Genomic DNA, 16,454 nt, shown 5'->3' on the forward strand with positions numbered 1-16,454 from the left:
ACATGTCTAATAATAATTAGATAGAGTCATCTTCGAGATTTTGATGACTTTCTCTACGTAAAAAATCAAAACATTTTTCCATGCGTCATTATGAAGGTATATTTGTCCAGGTAAGAAGACAGATTTCTTGTCACTGCATTGCATGATAAACCCCTTTTCCATGTGTTGCCCTATTTTGCTAAGTCCAGATTGGGTGTTTTTCGTTCCTTGGACTCGTCTAGAGGCACCTTGCTGAAGACGGTGGTAGAAGGTGGAGATGAAAGTGTCGGTGACGAGGACTGGAGTGAGGACTGCCACTGCGGTGAGGGCTGCCATAGCGGCTGCTGCCGTCATTCCAATCCTTGCTTCCGTCCAGCACTCTGAGACAACAGAGCAGGCAAGACAGGAAGGCCAGTGGGTACTGAGAGCCAACTTGCTCTGGGCCAGCCTGCAGTAGAAGGCAGTGCCACTCCGTGGCTAAGAGCCTGGCTCTGGACTCTCATTTCTTCCATCTGCAAACTGTGTGACCCTTGATGAGTCACTTCACCTCTCTCTGACTCTGTTTCCTCACCCACTTCCCATAAGGTTTTGTCAGAAGCGAGGTACTGAACGTAAAGCACCTAGCCCATAGTAAACGCTCAGTAGATGTAGTTGGTTTTGTTATTTGAACACTAGACTGTAAGCTCTGTCAGAGCAGAAATACTGTCTATTTTATTCAGTATTGTTCATTAGGTGCTCAGGAAAAAAAAAATGGTTAATGACATCTTCCTTTCCACGATCCCACCGCCCCCTCCTCTCTCTTGAGGCCCTTGCCCCTCCGCTCTAGTGACTACTGGGCAGTGGGTGCTGGGCGCCTGGCTCTGCCTAGAGGCCGCCCCCTCAGAGGGAGAGCTAGAGCCAGGCTATTGTTGCGGCTGAGATTCTTTCCGAAACGGAAAGCCCTGAATGAGAGGATAGCTGCTCTAATCTCTCTGGGGACTCACACATGGCCAGTGGAGGGGGCGGCGCCTCCTGTGGTGCTGGCGCCTCACAAACGCCCGGCGCTGAGCCCCGCCCTCTCTCTGAACTATCCTCTCATCCAAGCTCAGGCCTCTCCTTGAGCCTCCTTCTCTCGCTCTGAGCCCGCCTTTTCTCAGGGTCCCCATCACCTCACTGAACCCATCTCCTCACAGAACCCCTCCCCTCTCTGCACCCCATGTTCTCTCTAAGGCCTCCCTAGCCTCGCTCCTCCCTCTCCCTCTCTCTCTCTCTCAGCAGCCCCTTCCCCAGCCTCTTGCCCTCGCTGACTGGCTCCTGCTACCTATCCTCAGCCTACTGGTCTCATCATCTCTCCCCTAATCCCTACCTCAACCACCCAAACCTCCACCTCCCATCCCACCCCCGTCAGAAATCCCTTCTTGGCCCAGATACTCTCTCCTCTTTGAATTCTTCCCACCTCACTCCAGGCAGAATAAATACACCGGCCCCCACCATGTCCCTGGCTTTGTTCATCTCTGTAACAGCAGCACTGCTCTCACTTGACTTGTGATCAGTCCTTCACGCCTCTGCCCCACCCCCCACCCCCGGGCTGAGCTCCCAGGAGCAAAAACCATGTCTGCTGCCCCACGGCACAGAGCAGTGTTCAAAATGATTTGTTGGCAGCAGCTGAGAGTGAAACTATGGGTATAGGGAAAAAAATTAGGCCAGAGGTGTCAGGAAGGTGTTGGTGGAGGGCAAGAGCTAAGAGGCAGATTCATCTGACATTTAAGAGCACCTTGAGGTGCCAGGTGCTTTCTTGGCCATCACTTTTTTGTGCCACACAAGAGCTGAGTCTTGCCGTTTCCATTTTAGGTAACTCAGAGAAGTTAAGTTCTTGCTCAAGGACACACAACCAGTGAGTGGTAAACCAGAATTAGAATCAAAGGCGTCTAGAGATGTGGATGGCTATGGCAAGGGGATTGTAGCTGGCTGGTGAGGGAGGTGACATGTTTCTCTTCTGTAACAGTGTGGGTCTAGGGTCTGGGGACCGAGGCTGGATCTGGAGGGCCTCCCTGATCTGCCACATCATTCCCAACACTGACCAGGGCTGCTCCCCCATCCTCCCAACCCCGTCTCCTGGAAGGAGCCAGTTCTGACTCAGGCCCATTCCCATCGATCTTCAAGGTAATTCTGGAATGAGCTCGGAAATAGGAAGGAAGCATCTCTCAGATTCAGCCTCCCCCACCTTGCCCGAGGTCCTGGCTCTAATGCCTGGAAAGGGCCACTTTAAGGATCTCCCTGGGGGCCCATGACCAGAAAGACAGATGATCTGGTTCACAGCAAGTATGGCCAAGAGAAAGGCAGAGCAGGCAGCTGTAGCTCCACCCCATTATCTACCTCCATCTCTCACAGATCCTTTCAGGGCCCTCTCACCCAAAAAATCAATCCAGTTTGACCTCTCCTCCATGACTCTGCTCTGCCAGTATGGTAGAGGGTCTGTGTCCACTGGCATCCTGGGACAGAGTACTGTCACCTCTCAAACTGGGAACTCCTAAGAGCAAGGCTCCTTGACCAACCCTCACCTCAGATTCCTGAGGGCAGAACTGTGTCTCCCCTCTCTGAGCACTCCTGCAGAGAGGTGGGGTCCCTTCCAGTCACCCTCATCAGACCAAGACTGCCCCAGGGCAGCACCTGTGTTCCCGTCTGAATAACCTCTTTCTGTAGCCCAGCATCTGTCTTTGGTCCCTGGAAAAAAGCTGAGAAGGGGGCCCCCTGCTCTTCCACCCAACCCAGATGCTCCTTTAAGACCAAAGGGATGGGGGTTGTATCAGGAGTCAGACACAACAGCCCCATCCTCCCCCTCCTTCACAGGCCAGGTTTCCTGCCATTGACAGCATCCCAGCTGGGCCCTGCCCAGCCTCCATGCTTAACCCCTTCATGACCAGATCTCAGGGCTACTGACCTGTACCCCCAACTTTCAACTATAAAATTAGAAGAATGAAAGTACCCATTTCATTGGGATGTTGTAAGGATTAAATATATTAATCACCGTGTGAGGTACTCAGAACAGTGCTTAGCATATATTAATCTCTCAGTAAAAGTTAGCCATTTTTCCCAATGGTGCGAGCTTGGATCAGCTAGTTCATCTCTCTGAGCCTCAGTCTCTTCCACTGTCAAATGGGGAAAATAAAACCTACCCAAAGATTGTCCTGGGGATGAATTGTGATCATGTACATGAAAGTAGCTTGTGACATGCTGTAACAATGCAATATAGAACTATCGTGGACAAAATAATAATCACTTTAACTAGGTAGTAAAATTCCTTTACCAGGAGATGGGCCTCCTGGTTTTCAGGCTCATTACCTTACTTGACAAGCAGAGGGTGCAGTGGAAAGAGTAGACTTGAGATTGGGCTTAGGCAAGTCTCTCCCTCACCTGATCCTGTTTACTACCCATTAAGGTAGGGTGGTCGCTCCTACCTCGCCCCCTATCTAGGGTCCCTGGGAGAGACAAAGGAGATCAGAGAGCACAAGTGTGAATGCGCTTTGCAAATGTTAAAAAGTGCTAGAAGGAAGGGCAAGGGATTTGTGGAAAGTGGCCAGGTAGAGGGAGCAGGGCACATTGGCAGAGAAATTGGTCTTAGGGCTCTGGGTGCTTCAGAGTTTACTTGCTGGGGAGAGGGGAGGAGCTCTCCTGGTACCAGCATAGTGAGGACAGGCCCCGCCCCTTGAGACATGAGGTGCCAGATAAGAAATTGTGCCAACTCTAGAAGTCCCCAAGTTGGAGCAAAGGAGGAAGGAGGCCAAAGGACCCAGGTTGGCCCCAGAATCATCCCTATATCATCCTGTCCCCAGCCAATCCCTTTTACCATCAGAGGACTTGGGGCAGAGGCATCTCCAATGGGCTTCCAGGTGACCTTCACGCCAAGACTTGCTGGGACAAGCTCACCCTGAACATGCAGTACCATTGTCCCCACCCTTAGGCCGCAGATTCCTAGCCTCACCCCAAGGGAGAGCGGGCTTGACATCATTCACACACCGGAACCAGAACAGGTCTAAGCCTGCTGCAGAGAGAAAAAGGCACAGTTAACTAGAACCCTGCTCTGTCTTCTCATTCTGACCAAGAAGATTTCCCAAGGCCCAAGAGAGGGGGCTGACCCTACGTGAATAGCATCTCCCCACCCCAAACCTCTAGAAGAAGCCTGGGAATCAGGAGACCTTGTTTGGGGTCCTGGCTGTGCCCCAAGCTCACTGTGCCTTTATACAAATCATTTAACCTGTCAGGGCCTGTATGATCATCTGTAAAATAAAAGAGCTGGACCTGGTCCATTGGTCCTCTTCAACACTGAGACTGTGAGCAGGAAGGAGTTAACGGAGGCCAGGCTCCAGGTCAGGAAGGCAGGGGTTAATCTGGGGGGGTGGAGGCTCTTTCAGCTTTTCCTGTGGAGAGTGAGGTTTGGCTGCCACCAAAGTTACTTCTAGTCCCTGCTGTCCCTCCTGTTCTTAGTCTGGCTCTGCCCAGGGACCCCTGCATTCAGCCTTCCCATACAGAGGTGAGTGTATCCGGAACCCAGGGCTGGGGTGGGAGGGCACCCAGAGACCCAAAGGCAGGGAAGCCGGTACCAAGCCAGTGAGCACAGTCCCTCCACCTGTGTCCAGAGCAAAGCCTTGGGGAGTTTAGACCACTAACCCAGGACTGGGAGAAGGTGGGCATTGGGATAGAGGGCACAAGGATGTCTGCCAGGCATCTAGGGTGGGACATCTATGGTTTGGCATCAAAGCCAGCCCAGAAGACAGACTATTTTGGTCCCTATGTTTAGGGACTTTTTATAGCCTGTCGCTTGGGGTTGGGAAGAGGAGGAGGGGAGGAAGGGACATGAAGGTGCCCATGAGGTCAGACAAATACAGTGCCTTTCTGGGACCTTGGAATATGACCCATTGCCTGGTATAGTCCTTGGGATTCCGGAAGGAGGGCACTGTCGGGCTTTTCTTGCTGCCGGGTTCCCAGTCACCACTTACCTATGGGCTGACTTACTAGATGGCTGTCTGTGAATGAGAGAGAGAGAGAAAGAGAGAGAGAGAGAGAGAGAGAGAGAGAGAGAGAGAATGCACGCACATAAACTTGAACAGGTTGTGCTGGGGTGAGTGGGGTTGGCAGGGTCTCTGCCCCATGGACCCTCGTGGGGTTCCCCTCCCCTATCCCTGATAAGTTCTGTTCTTTTGTTACCTGAAGACCTGAGGTCCCCTCAGCTCCCAGAACTGACATGTTCCCTGACATGTTCCTCTCAGCTGAAAGGAGGATGGGGGAGAGAAGGGGACAGGGGTTGGGGTGGAGTGTGTTGAGCCATGTGGGTGGCCCCATTCTGTTACCGCTAAGGGAACTGTCAGCTTTTGATTTACAACCCCTCCTGGCCCCTTTCCCCTGCAGAAGGGAGGTGAAGAAGGGTCATGGGGTCTCTGGATAAGAAGAGGGCAGGGACCCTGAGGGCAGATTTCTGGAAGTGTAGGTTTGGGGAAGAATTAGCGGAAGGAAAATGTTTAGTGAGGCAAGGGGCTCATCTCTCACAGAAATTGCTTGGTTTTATAGCAGTGGGAATAAAAGCAAAGAAAAAAGAGAGATGTTCTGATAGGTGAGGCAATCTGAATCTGGATTGTAAGGCAAGAAACCTGGGTTCCAGTCCCAGCCCCAACTCTCAGTAAGTCCTGAGCCAGTCACCTCCTCTCTGGGCCAGTGTCCCCATCTATGAAATGGGAATACAGAGGTAGAGAAGCTGATGTTTACATTTGGGCATTCTGGAATTTCCTTGGCAGGGGCACAGAGCGGCTGGCAGGTAGCTGGCTGACATGACCTTGTGACCACCGCCCTCTCCTGCCCAATTGCCCTACTGGGCCTGGGCAGGGCAGTTGGCTGTAATTACTGGAGGCTCCTACCCTGTGGTTATATCCCTGACCTTGGTGCTTGGGGGCGGGAAGGGTGGGCCCTGCTGGAGCCAGCCTGTGGCTGGGAAGCCTCCTTGTCTTGAACTCCAAGTTGCTGGGTTGGGAAGAGGTATTTTTTCCGGTTGAGGCCACTTTTGGGAATTGGGCCGGGACCAGCCCCATTTCCTTTTCCAACTGTCCTGCTTGTTGATGCCTGTTTGGCATGGTCCTGTGGCCAGACTGGGGCACATTGAAAGAGGCATATGTTTCTGGGTGGCCAGGAGGCCCCTGCCCAATGTCTTTGAGGGATAGAAGGAAGGGATAGCCTGAACCTCTGCCTCTGGGCACCTCACGGGCTGACTTGGATGGGGGAGGGGTGGCTGGCCCAGCCTATTCCCAGGAATGCCTGCAGGAGAGGGGCAGGGACATCTACACTCCCCTGACCATTCCTCTTTCCCTGCAGGCCCCAGAAAGCCCCAGCCAATTGGTCCCAGCAACTCAACTAGCTGCCTGCTTCCAGTGGCTTATGGAGCACTGTCCTGTCCAGCTCTGCTAAGATGCTCCTGGCCTCTCCCTCTACCCCATCCAGGGGACGGACCCCCAGCGCCGTGGAGAGACTGGAGGCCGATAAAGCCAAGTATGTCAAGACCCATCAGGTGATAGCTCGACGCCAGGAGCCAGCTCTGGGCGGAGGTCCATGGCCGCTCACGCCACACCCCTGCAATGAGCTGGGGTCCCCTGCATCGCCCAGGACGCCTAGGGCCGCCCGCCGGGGTAGCGGCAGGCGGCTGCCAAGACCAGATTCCCTCATCTTCTACCGCCAGAAGCGGGACTGCAAGGCTTCAGTGAACAAAGAGAACGCCAAGGGCCAGGGCCTGATGAGGCGCCTCTTCCTGGGCACCCCTCGAGATGCCGCCTCGAGCAGCCCGGGCCCAACAGAGCGACCCACGGCTCCTGGAGGGTGGGCTGCGCCGCAAGATGCCCCAGAAGCGGCGGGAAAGCAGGCGCTGTGTCCCACATGCTCGCTGCCCCTGTCGGAGAAAGAGCGCTTCTTCAACTACTGCGGCCTGGAGCGTGCGCTTGTGGAGGTGCTGGGCGCCGAGCGCTTCTCTCCGCAAAGCTGGGGCGCCGACGCCAGCCCCCAGCCCGGAACGTCGCCGCCGCTGCCGGGCTCTGGAGACTCCAGCGACTGGACGTCCAGCGACGGCCGTGCGGATCGCTCTGACCGTGCGGACGGTGGCGGAGGGGGCTCGGAGGCAGCGGGCTCGGCGCGGGACGGGCGCCCCCCGGTGTCGGTGGTGGAGCGCAACGCGCGCGTCATCCAGTGGTTGTATGGCTGCCAGCGCGCCCGGGGCCCGCCGCGCGAGTCCGAGGTGTGACCGCAGCCACTCCGGAGCTGGCTCCTAAAGAGTTTGGTGCGGGGGGAAGGGTAGGGGGTGAGCGCGGGGCTGGACCCGGGCACGGACAGGGACGCCCTGCCTCTGACGCGCACGGTGCCTTTGGGCAAACCCTCCTCTCTGGATCTGTGCTTCCTCAAGAGAACCATGGATGGGATCATGGGGCAAAATTATTCCGAAGACCCTTCCCAGAGCAAACGGCGGAGGGGAAGGGGGCGGCCTCGTGGCCCCTATGGAGGCCGAGAGGGTTTGAGGAGTGAAGACTGGGTTGGGAATTCTGAGAATCTGCTGAATAAAGTCAAAATGTTTTTTAAACGACTCGTGAGGTTGATGTTGAGGAAGGGGGTGGAACGAGTTTGCGCCATGACCTGCGTGGACTTTGGAGGGTGGGTTCCAGGCTGATCATGTGACCCCGAGCAAGCACTTAACCCCTCTGGCCCGCAGCTGCACCCCTTGGTGATCAAAATATTTTTGAAATGGTTGTAAAGCTCATGGAGTGTGCTCAGCACTTAGTAAGTGCTCAATAAAAGATAGATGCTATAACCACTCCAGAATTAGTACGTACTCACACTATTACTGTCATCTCCTCCATAACCCCCGGGCCGGGAGCCGGGAATAGTGCGTTTGGGAGTTCTGGGGAGGGGCATGCTGTAGAAATCTGGGGTGCACCGGCGCCAAAAAGGCCCCCATTCCTAGAGCTTTGTTGCCCCCTTTTGGTTACTAGGTATGAAGGGCTGAGATGCTGGGGATCCAGAATTGAGGACAATAAAGGAACGGACCCTTCAAACAAGGATTTGCCAACCCGCAGCTTCACATCTAGCATTGTCTTCCTTTCCCTCAAAGACACACTAGGTCACCTGTCTTCCTCACACATTTATACCTCTGTCATCGTTCACGGTCCTCCTCCCTTTGCCTGGGTTATCTTCTCCTTTCTACTCATCCTTCAAAGATTACATGTCCTGTCTCCCTCAGGAATTCCTGAATTCCCCAATCAGCATCCTATCCTCTGAGCTCTCAAGTACAGCCCTATTTTTCGAGCCTCAATTTGTCACCTTTTGTGTTAGTCTGAGTTCTCTCGTTAGTCTCTGACCTCCTAGTACAGGGACGATGCACATAATAAAGACACAGGCAACGTTTGTCGAATTGAAAGAGGTTGGACAGAGCGATGGAGCCTGTCCTCTGGGGTTCCCCAGCTTCCTGGACAACTGAACCCTAAATCTAACACAATCTACCCTGATAATCGGGCTGTCTCTGGTCATTTTCTCCCCGTGTGTTTGTGTGTGAAAGAGGGGAGGAGCCCTCCAGCTGAAGCGCACTCTGAGGTTGCCCACCCAAAAGCAGCGTTCTCCGCTGTCCGGACAAAAGCATTCGGTCACACGGGCTGTTGGGCCAGAGTTTTAATGGGGGAGGGAAGGAACAGGCTCCCAGCTAGTCACCCTTGGGCGCAGCCTTCACCTTCATCTCAGCCAATTTGTGGGTCAGGAAGCCCCACTTGAAGCCGGCCGCGTCAGCCTCTTGCGGCTCCGGGCGCTCGGTGGCCTCCTCCGTGGCCTCGTCCCGGGTTTCGGGGTCCCGCTGCGGAGAAGGTTCTGCGCCGCGCAGCATGGACGCCGCCGCAGCCTGCTGCTGCTGCCACCTGCTGGCGAACGCTTCCCAGAATCCGGGTCCACGCTGCTCCGCCTCCGCCGTCAGCGCCCCCTGAGAGGCGGGCCGCGCCGCCAGCGGGCTGAGGGTAAACAGGCGGGGTCAGGGGCCGGCAGAGAAAGGCGAGGCCAGATGGGGGAAGCCAGAGCTGCGGAGTCTGGGTAACTAGGGGTGGAGCCTGAGAAAGGGGAGAGGCCCAAGCATACGTGGGAGTGACGTGAACAGAGCGGGGCTAGACCCGGGGGCGGGGTGCAGGGTTGGACTCTGTACATTGTAGTCCGGGAAGCCAACGGTGGACCCTAAAGAAAGAGGTGGAGCGGAGACTGGGGTCAGGTTCGGAGATGGAGAGAAAATGGGGAACTAGGAAAATGAGAGAACACAGGAGAGGGACGGGCGGAACGACCCCAAGGGAAAGAGACAAGTCTAGATCAGGAGGCAGCAGAGAGAGGTGGGGGGAAGGGCAATCAAGGAGCGGTGTTGCGGTGAAGGGGACCATGTCTGAGGCAGAATCTTACAAGAGCTGGGAGAGAGAGAGCATAAGCACGGGGAGGAGAGGTGGGTGTAGGGGAGCAAGAATAGGGGAGTGTCAAAGGAAAGGATGTGACTGCTGGGCTGGAGGAAGGGGCAGAGATTGAGGGTGTGTCAGCGACAGAGCTAGGAGGAAGACTGAGGCCCGAGGTCCACCCCCAACCCTCAGCATCAAAGACCTGCTAAAACAGTGGTTCCTAAACTAATGTGCCTCAGGTCCTCAGGGAGCTTGCTGAAAAGCTAGATCCCAGGCCTCAGCCCACAGCTGCTTAATCTGAATCTTTGAAGGAGAGTCTGAGAATTTGTCACAAGTCCCTGGTACGATGAGGGTTTAGACTGCTATTTGGCAAACACTGATCTGGACCACCCTCTTTTCCAAATACCGAAAGGTTCTCTCCTCGGTTCCCTGATTCTAGGAAGATGACCCCTCCCAAATGGATGGGAAGAGAGAGCCCATAATACCTTCTAGCACCACAATCCCAACAGCTGGTAAATTCCTCCTGAGATCTAACCTAATCTCCCAGATATGCTGCTTTGGTCTCTTTCCTGCTGAGAGAAATGGAAACAGCCAGGGGCTGGCCCTTCCCAACTCCCATGGTCAAACAGATCAAATAGAAAGGATATGAAGGGGACCCCAGGCCTGTCCCAGACCCCCCCCCCACAACACACACACACACACACACACATACTGGTCAGCACAGGGCTCCGGTGGCAGCAACTTGTCCTCATCTTCTTTGTTAAACAGAGATGACATTGTCAGCCAACCTTTTACCCCAACACCCTGAACCTGGGAGGGAGGGGATGGGAGTCAGGAAGGGACAACAGCATGACCTCCCAAGACCACAGCAGCCTCTGCCAGGCTCCCCAAGGCTATGTTGGAAGAAGGAAGAACTCACCCGGCGAGCCAGCTGTGACATGGGATTGAAGGTGTCTGGGGTCGGTTCCACCATCTCAGACTCCACTAATGCTGGGTTCTCCCTCTAGGACACAAGACCCCCCACCCCCCAGCATGAGAGAGGCTCCAGAGGAATGGGAACTCCCTCCCCCACTGCTAGCCTGGTAAACACAAACCAGGCACCTCAAAGTCCACAGAACTAGCACCCTCACACCCTCCACAAATGCATACAGGTATTCCTCTACACAAAGCTACTAGTCACATACATTACCTGTATAGAAAATCCCCAGACACTCTTGAGCACACATACTTGCCCACCCACAGACACTTCCATACATACTCCAAAACGTGGACATGGGTATGCACAATGATGTAGACACACGCCTGAACATGAGCATGCCTCCACATGGCTACAGCTCTTCACGTGTATGTAGCTGCACATGCTGTGAGGCGCCTATACAAGGACATGTACACAATTATACTATTCACACCTGTGCACCTATACAACTGCAGACATCTGCACAGAGGCCCACCTGCAGCACGCAAAATCTCTCCACCCATCCAGACACCAAGACACAGATGTACACACACCATAAAAACAGAACACTTGCCAATCCTGCAGAGAGGTATGTGGGCATAGACTTTGGCCTTAAAAGTACGCATCCTAAAATACTTATACTCAGTTCACACCTACACATACACTTTCACTGGAGATTCGGTATGGAAGTCAATCCTAATACCTACACATGCCCAGCACTGGATATCAACCTGTCTAGAAATACACTTACGTGCGCGTGTGTGTGTGCGCGCGCGCGCACACACACACACACACACACACACACACACACACTACAGAGTATGTTCCTTTCCCTGCCATGTCTATTTGCACAGTTGTCACTTATCAGAGCCTCTAGATGTAAATAAAACTGTTTCAGAGCCTTTTCTGTTTTTTTAATGTCAGGACATATATGGTCCAAGAGTAGCTCTGATCTGATGCTGCTACAGTGATCCTCAGAGTACAAGGGTCACCTTCCCTACTTACAGTAACCAGGGAGCTCACTTCCCCTCAAGGCAAGCCATCCCATTTGTGCTCAGCTCTGCCCATTAGAAAGTTATGTGGAGTTGAGTATACCGTATGTCGCCACTGCTCACTGGACCTAGAAGGATCTCTTCCATGTGGCAACCCTTGAGATCTCTGGAGACAATGATCACCCTTCCAGTTCCCCGCAAGTCTTCTTCCTCAGTTTTCTTGAACCTCCAGGCTTTCTGACACTGTACCATGACATTTGTCGTGCCTGAATGTGCTGATTGCTTCTGCACAAATGTGCCCCACTCCCGAGCCTGCCCCTTGCCCTTCTTTGTACCTTTCACTCCTGCAGCCTCTCTGCCCATGCCCACCCACAAGCATGGATGGTACCCACCTCCTCTGCCAGGTCCTCCTCAGATTCCCCACTCAGAGTCTGTAGTACTTTGGATTTGTAGGTTTTCCAGAAGGCCTGGTTCATGGTTGCAGGGAAAATAGGCCTGGCACCCAGGCACAGGAAGGCAATGGCTCAGTGGGCACCCAGGGTCTGGCTTCAGAAACTTGGTGAGGCAAAGAGCTTGTCCCAGGGATCTGGTGACTTCATTAAAAATGCACCAGCCTGCCCAGCTGGCACAGTGCCCAGCAAGTGAATTGATCCAAAGGAGTCTGAGGTGGGGGTGGAACAAAGCAGGCTTATGCCACCTCAGCCCCTTGTTGTGACCCATATTGGCCAAGAATAATGAAGACATCTTTCTCCACAGAGGCCTCCTTCTTGGGTCTAGAAGTATTTGAATTTGATATCTTGGAATGTCTCCAGAAAAATTCTCTTCCATTCACAAAGACCATTTCCAATGTCCTTGAGCCCAGGACCCACACTAGTGCCCCTATGACTAAATACCAGCTGTGCCCTCAGCAGGGCCCTGACCTATGTCCCCATTTAGCCTCTGTGAACTGTAATGGGAAGGTCTCAAGGCCCCCAGTCAGCTCCCCGGGCTTACATTTCACTGCTTCCTCTGTGCTGGAAACTGATTCCTCTCCCTAGGGATGCACATGCCTGTCTCCCTGTTCCCTGGCAACAGGTTCCAAAGAGCTGGAACCTTTGAATTATTGCTGAGCTCCTCTGGAAGCCTGGAAGGCACCTGGCTCCGGTGAATGGGAAGAGGCTTCTCCGGCCTTCTCCCCTCTGAGCGCACACCACCTAGGCTGTATCTCTGCCTTTGCTGCCAACCCACGCCTGGGAGTCCAGGGCTTAGAGAAAGCGAGCAAAGATGGAAGGTCCTTCTATGAGCACCTCCTTTTCTTGTGGGAGGAGCTGATCCCTCTTAAGTCTGACAGAGCGCTGTGACCTCCCTCACGGATTTGGCTCCGGGTGAATGGAGGATGGAGACCTGAGGGAATAACTGTGGAGCAGAGAGAAGTGGTGAAGACTTTGTCAGGAACTGGAGGTAACTCGAGAAGTCCTATGGGGACTTATTCACTTATTCGCAAACTTATTCACTCTCATTCATTTATTAATTTATTCACATGATAGACATTTTCAGTGCCTCCCAGAGATGCTTAAAGCATTCCCCCTCCACTGCGGAGTTTAAGATCTGCCAGGAAGGAATGATAAGGCCAGAGGATAACGCTGAGATAGGTGGTGCAGGGAATGGGGCAGGCAGGGCAACGGGAAGCGCCGGGATCCCCACCCGGGGCATGCGCTCCTCCCCCAACCCCTCCCCAGCGACCGCCCTGCGGACCTCCTTACGCTACGGGTTAGAACACTTCGCAGGACCCCGCCGAGAGCTCCGTCATTAACATCTATGGCCGCCTGGGGTCACTCGAGGCGCGGGCCGCGCGAGTGACGTCATCAGCGGCGGTCTAGCTGAGCCTGCCCCGCCCCCGAGAGTCGCATGACGTCATTGAACAGTCCGGAAGCGCCTGCACGTGTGCTCTCCACTCGGTTCTGGGCCTCCTGGCCCCGCTGTCACCAGCCATGGGTCGCTCCCGCCGGACAGGCGCGCACCGAGCGCACTCCTTGGCCCGCCAGATGAAGGCGAAGCGGCGGCGGCCGGACCTGGATGAGATTCACCGCGAGCTGCGGCCGCAGATTCCGGCACGGCCCCGGCCAGACCCAGTCGCCGAGCCCGACCCGGATCTGCCAGGGGGCGGCCTGCATCGCTGTCTGGCCTGCGCGTAAGTCCCGCAGGGCTCGGCCTGGGGAGGAGAAGGGTCTGTGGTACGGGTCGGTGCTGTAAGGTTCGGGCCCTGGAACGAGCTGGTCTCTTGGGACCCGTGGGTCTGCTGACCTCCCATCCCTCAGAATTGGAGCTTGGTGTCCTGGGATGAGTTAGGGTCAAGGAGACAGACGTACCTGAGAGGCATCAATCACCTTATCACCCTCCTCTTACCCCTTATCCATACAGGAGGTACTTCATCGATTCCGCCAACCTGAAGACCCATTTCCGATCCAAAGACCACAAGAAAAGGTATAAGGAATAAGGAGAGGATTGATGGCTGGGTGCTGGACGGACAAGGCTCGCATTTGATCAGCTCCCAACTCCTCTTTCTTCCAGGCTAAAGCAGCTGAGCGTGGAGCCCTACAGTCAAGAAGAGGCCGAGAGGGCAGCAGGTATGGGCTCCTATGTGGCCCCCCAGCGGCTGGCAGTGCCCACAGAAGTATCCACTGAGGTCCCTGAGATGGACACGTCTACCTGACATGGCCTGAGGATGCAAGGCAGGGAGCTGCCCATGGACAGTGATGTAAGGCTAGGCTGGGAGAGACTGTGCCAATCTCTTTTGGCCCTGGATTTGGAGAATGGATGGCCTCTTCTAGGTGCCCTCCCCCACGAATAAAGGAACTGGATAAAGAAGGCTTGCTTATGACTTCTCAACCTCCAGGCCACTCCCCCAAACTCCTGCCCTGTAAGGGTTTCTGTTCTTCTCTTTTGTACAGGGCCCAGGGTGTCTATTTGCCACTGGGTCCACCTTTGGAACCTGCATCCTTGCCTTCCCACAGGGGTCTTGGAATCTGAGCTGGAGCCCCCAGGTAGAGCCCAGGTGTAGGGAGGATTGGGGAGTAGGGTCAGGTTTATACTGTTTTGCTTCCAATGAAAGCAGAAAAGTAGACTCCCAAGATTGCAACCTCTGCTGAGTTACCTACCCCCAGGTCCCAGGTAAGAGGCTGCCCACTTCATCATGGAGCCTGTGGTGGCGGCTGTTGCCCCACCATCTTCCAGACAGCATAGCAGGAGCCACCCAGCCCGAGGACAGCCAGCAGTGTAGCCGCAATCCCGGTCAGTGGATTCCTGGGCTCTGCTTTCAGCTCCCCGGCTAGCTGCATCTGGGGATGCACAAAGGGTCCGCCTGATGGGTCAGTTAAGACTTCTAAGAAGGTGGGTGGTAGGAAGGGGCTGAGAAGGTACATCTGGGTAAAGGCGATATGGTTGCCATTGCTGCCCCAGGGAGATTCCACCCCAATCCCTTTCGCTTCACTGCCCATCTGGGCCCTGGCTGCTCAGGCGGCAGGGAACGTGACGGCCTGGCTGTTGGGGGTTACAACCCAGCCATGGTAGAGAGAGAAAGGGGTCAGTGCCAAAAGCCATCAGTTAGGGGTACTTACCTGTAGCACCCGGAAATAACCAGGGGTCAGGCGTCGAAATCGCATGGTAGGTGCCCCTAGCCTCCCTGGCAGCCTGTGGGGGGGAAGCAGGAATGAGGACCAGCGGTATTCATGGTATCAAGAAGTGGAAATCAGAGAATAGAGATTCCTGACCTCCCATATGCATGACAACCATGCCCTTAAAGGATGCTCACCGGTGTCTGCCCCAGGTCTGGCAAGGGGCGGGGCAGCTGGACCTTTAAATCTGGTCCCTTCCCCCGCCTGCCTCCCCTGCCAGCCTTAGGAGCAGCTGTCAGTAGCGATCAGCATCAGGCTTGAGCAGCACCTCCCCCACCCATGGGGAGGTCAAGCTGGGTAGGCAAGAGAGGCCTTGTCTGACAGCACTCAGGAGTCTCAGGCCAGGGCCAGGTACTGAGACGGCCTCTGCAGCCCTGGGCCCAGCCCTGTCCCTACCTCAGATGATTGGATGTCACCAATCAGCTCTCAACAAACAGCGGTATGCTTTCTTCACTTGTTTTTAGTTAGATCAACCACCTTTGGAGAGGACATATATTACCCCTTTCCCCAAGACAAGTTCCTGCAGGGACTTTCCTACCCTCAGCTTGGGGACGATAATAAAAGATTTGCATATACTGATTAAGAAAGCTGTCCATAATTTGCTAAAAATTAGTAGCTGACTGCTGGGCATTATTTTAATTACTTTACATGTATTATTTTACTTGGCATTATCTCATAAAATGGGGGGGGGGGAAGCCTATTTGAGAATAGTATGAAGAGTATCTGTACATACAGAGAATGAGAGAACACAGAAAACGGTGGCCCCCACTAGGGAATAAGATAAAGACACACTAGGAAAAAGACATGTCTCCCTTTCACTTAATGACCTACTGTTGTGTAATAATCTTTGAAATTTTTACAGCATGTAGAAAGAACTTTTGTAAAGTCATAAAACTACCTTCAAAATAGAAGCTGCCATTTACTGTGCCCCTAACTGCCTAGCCCTACCAAGTGCTAGGGCACAGAGTAAAGACACTGTTGTGGTTATTAGATTCCCCGTCCTTTTAAGGGAGGACATGAGTACAAGTGGTGAATTCTTGTCTGCTTCTTCCCTACATGATTATGAGTCCAGGGAGGGCAGAGACTGCCTGGCTTCTCTGTACCTTATGCCAGCTCAGGGTAGGTGTTCGATGACATCAGGATGGTGGAGACACGCCTGTTTATTGGGCTTTCCCAGACTGCCAAGGGAGGCTGTTGGAAGAAAGAGGCAAAAAACATTAAAGGAGGATTCGGCATGAAGGAAAGTTGGAGGGGACACACAGTGCAGGATGCAAGGATGTGAGGCAAAGGACGAAGCCAGAGAGGTGAGGGCCATATTGCAAACCTGCAGCCTACTGGTTCACAAATGAGGGAGCCAGGTCTGCAGGGACCTGGTGAACTGGAGTCCTCTTTGAAGGATGCAGCCACCGATCTGCATCATGTTTGATGGGATGGGGTCAACAGAGCCAACCAA

General features: G+C 54.2%; 3 protein-coding genes across 3 annotated transcripts; 2 read left to right on the forward strand and 1 right to left on the reverse strand.

The window, feature by feature from the left end:
- Positions 1-6,310: 6,310 nt before the first annotated feature.
- Positions 6,311-7,234, forward strand: FAM110D (family with sequence similarity 110 member D). Its single transcript, XM_011357660.2, has one exon. It carries the CDS (start codon positions 6,413-6,415, stop codon positions 7,232-7,234), a length of 822 nt encoding a protein of 273 aa, XP_011355962.1. The 5' UTR covers positions 6,311-6,412.
- Positions 7,235-8,634: 1,400 nt separating this feature from the next.
- LOC105290486 (uncharacterized protein C1orf232-like) lies at positions 8,635-11,908 on the reverse strand. The gene is made up of 5 exons (XM_023529182.1): positions 11,741-11,908; positions 10,744-10,773; positions 10,321-10,404; positions 10,114-10,211; positions 8,635-8,978 (listed from the first exon to the last, which is right to left on the reverse strand). The coding sequence occupies exons 1-5, from the start codon at positions 11,822-11,824 to the stop codon at positions 8,681-8,683; spliced, it is 594 nt and encodes a 197-aa protein (XP_023384950.1). The 5' UTR covers positions 11,825-11,908; the 3' UTR covers positions 8,635-8,680.
- Positions 11,909-13,221: 1,313 nt separating this feature from the next.
- On the forward strand, positions 13,222-14,195 carry ZNF593 (zinc finger protein 593). The gene is made up of 3 exons (XM_011357661.2): positions 13,222-13,518; positions 13,749-13,811; positions 13,899-14,195. Exons 1-3 carry the CDS (start codon positions 13,319-13,321, stop codon positions 14,038-14,040), a joined length of 405 nt encoding a protein of 134 aa, XP_011355963.1. The 5' UTR covers positions 13,222-13,318; the 3' UTR covers positions 14,041-14,195.
- The last annotated feature ends 2,259 nt before the right edge of the window (positions 14,196-16,454 follow it).

The sequence above is a fragment of the Pteropus vampyrus genome, unplaced genomic scaffold (assembly GCF_000151845.1).
Source record: "Pteropus vampyrus isolate Shadow unplaced genomic scaffold, Pvam_2.0 Scaffold36, whole genome shotgun sequence".
Classification (NCBI taxonomy): Eukaryota; Metazoa; Chordata; class Mammalia; order Chiroptera; family Pteropodidae; genus Pteropus; species Pteropus vampyrus.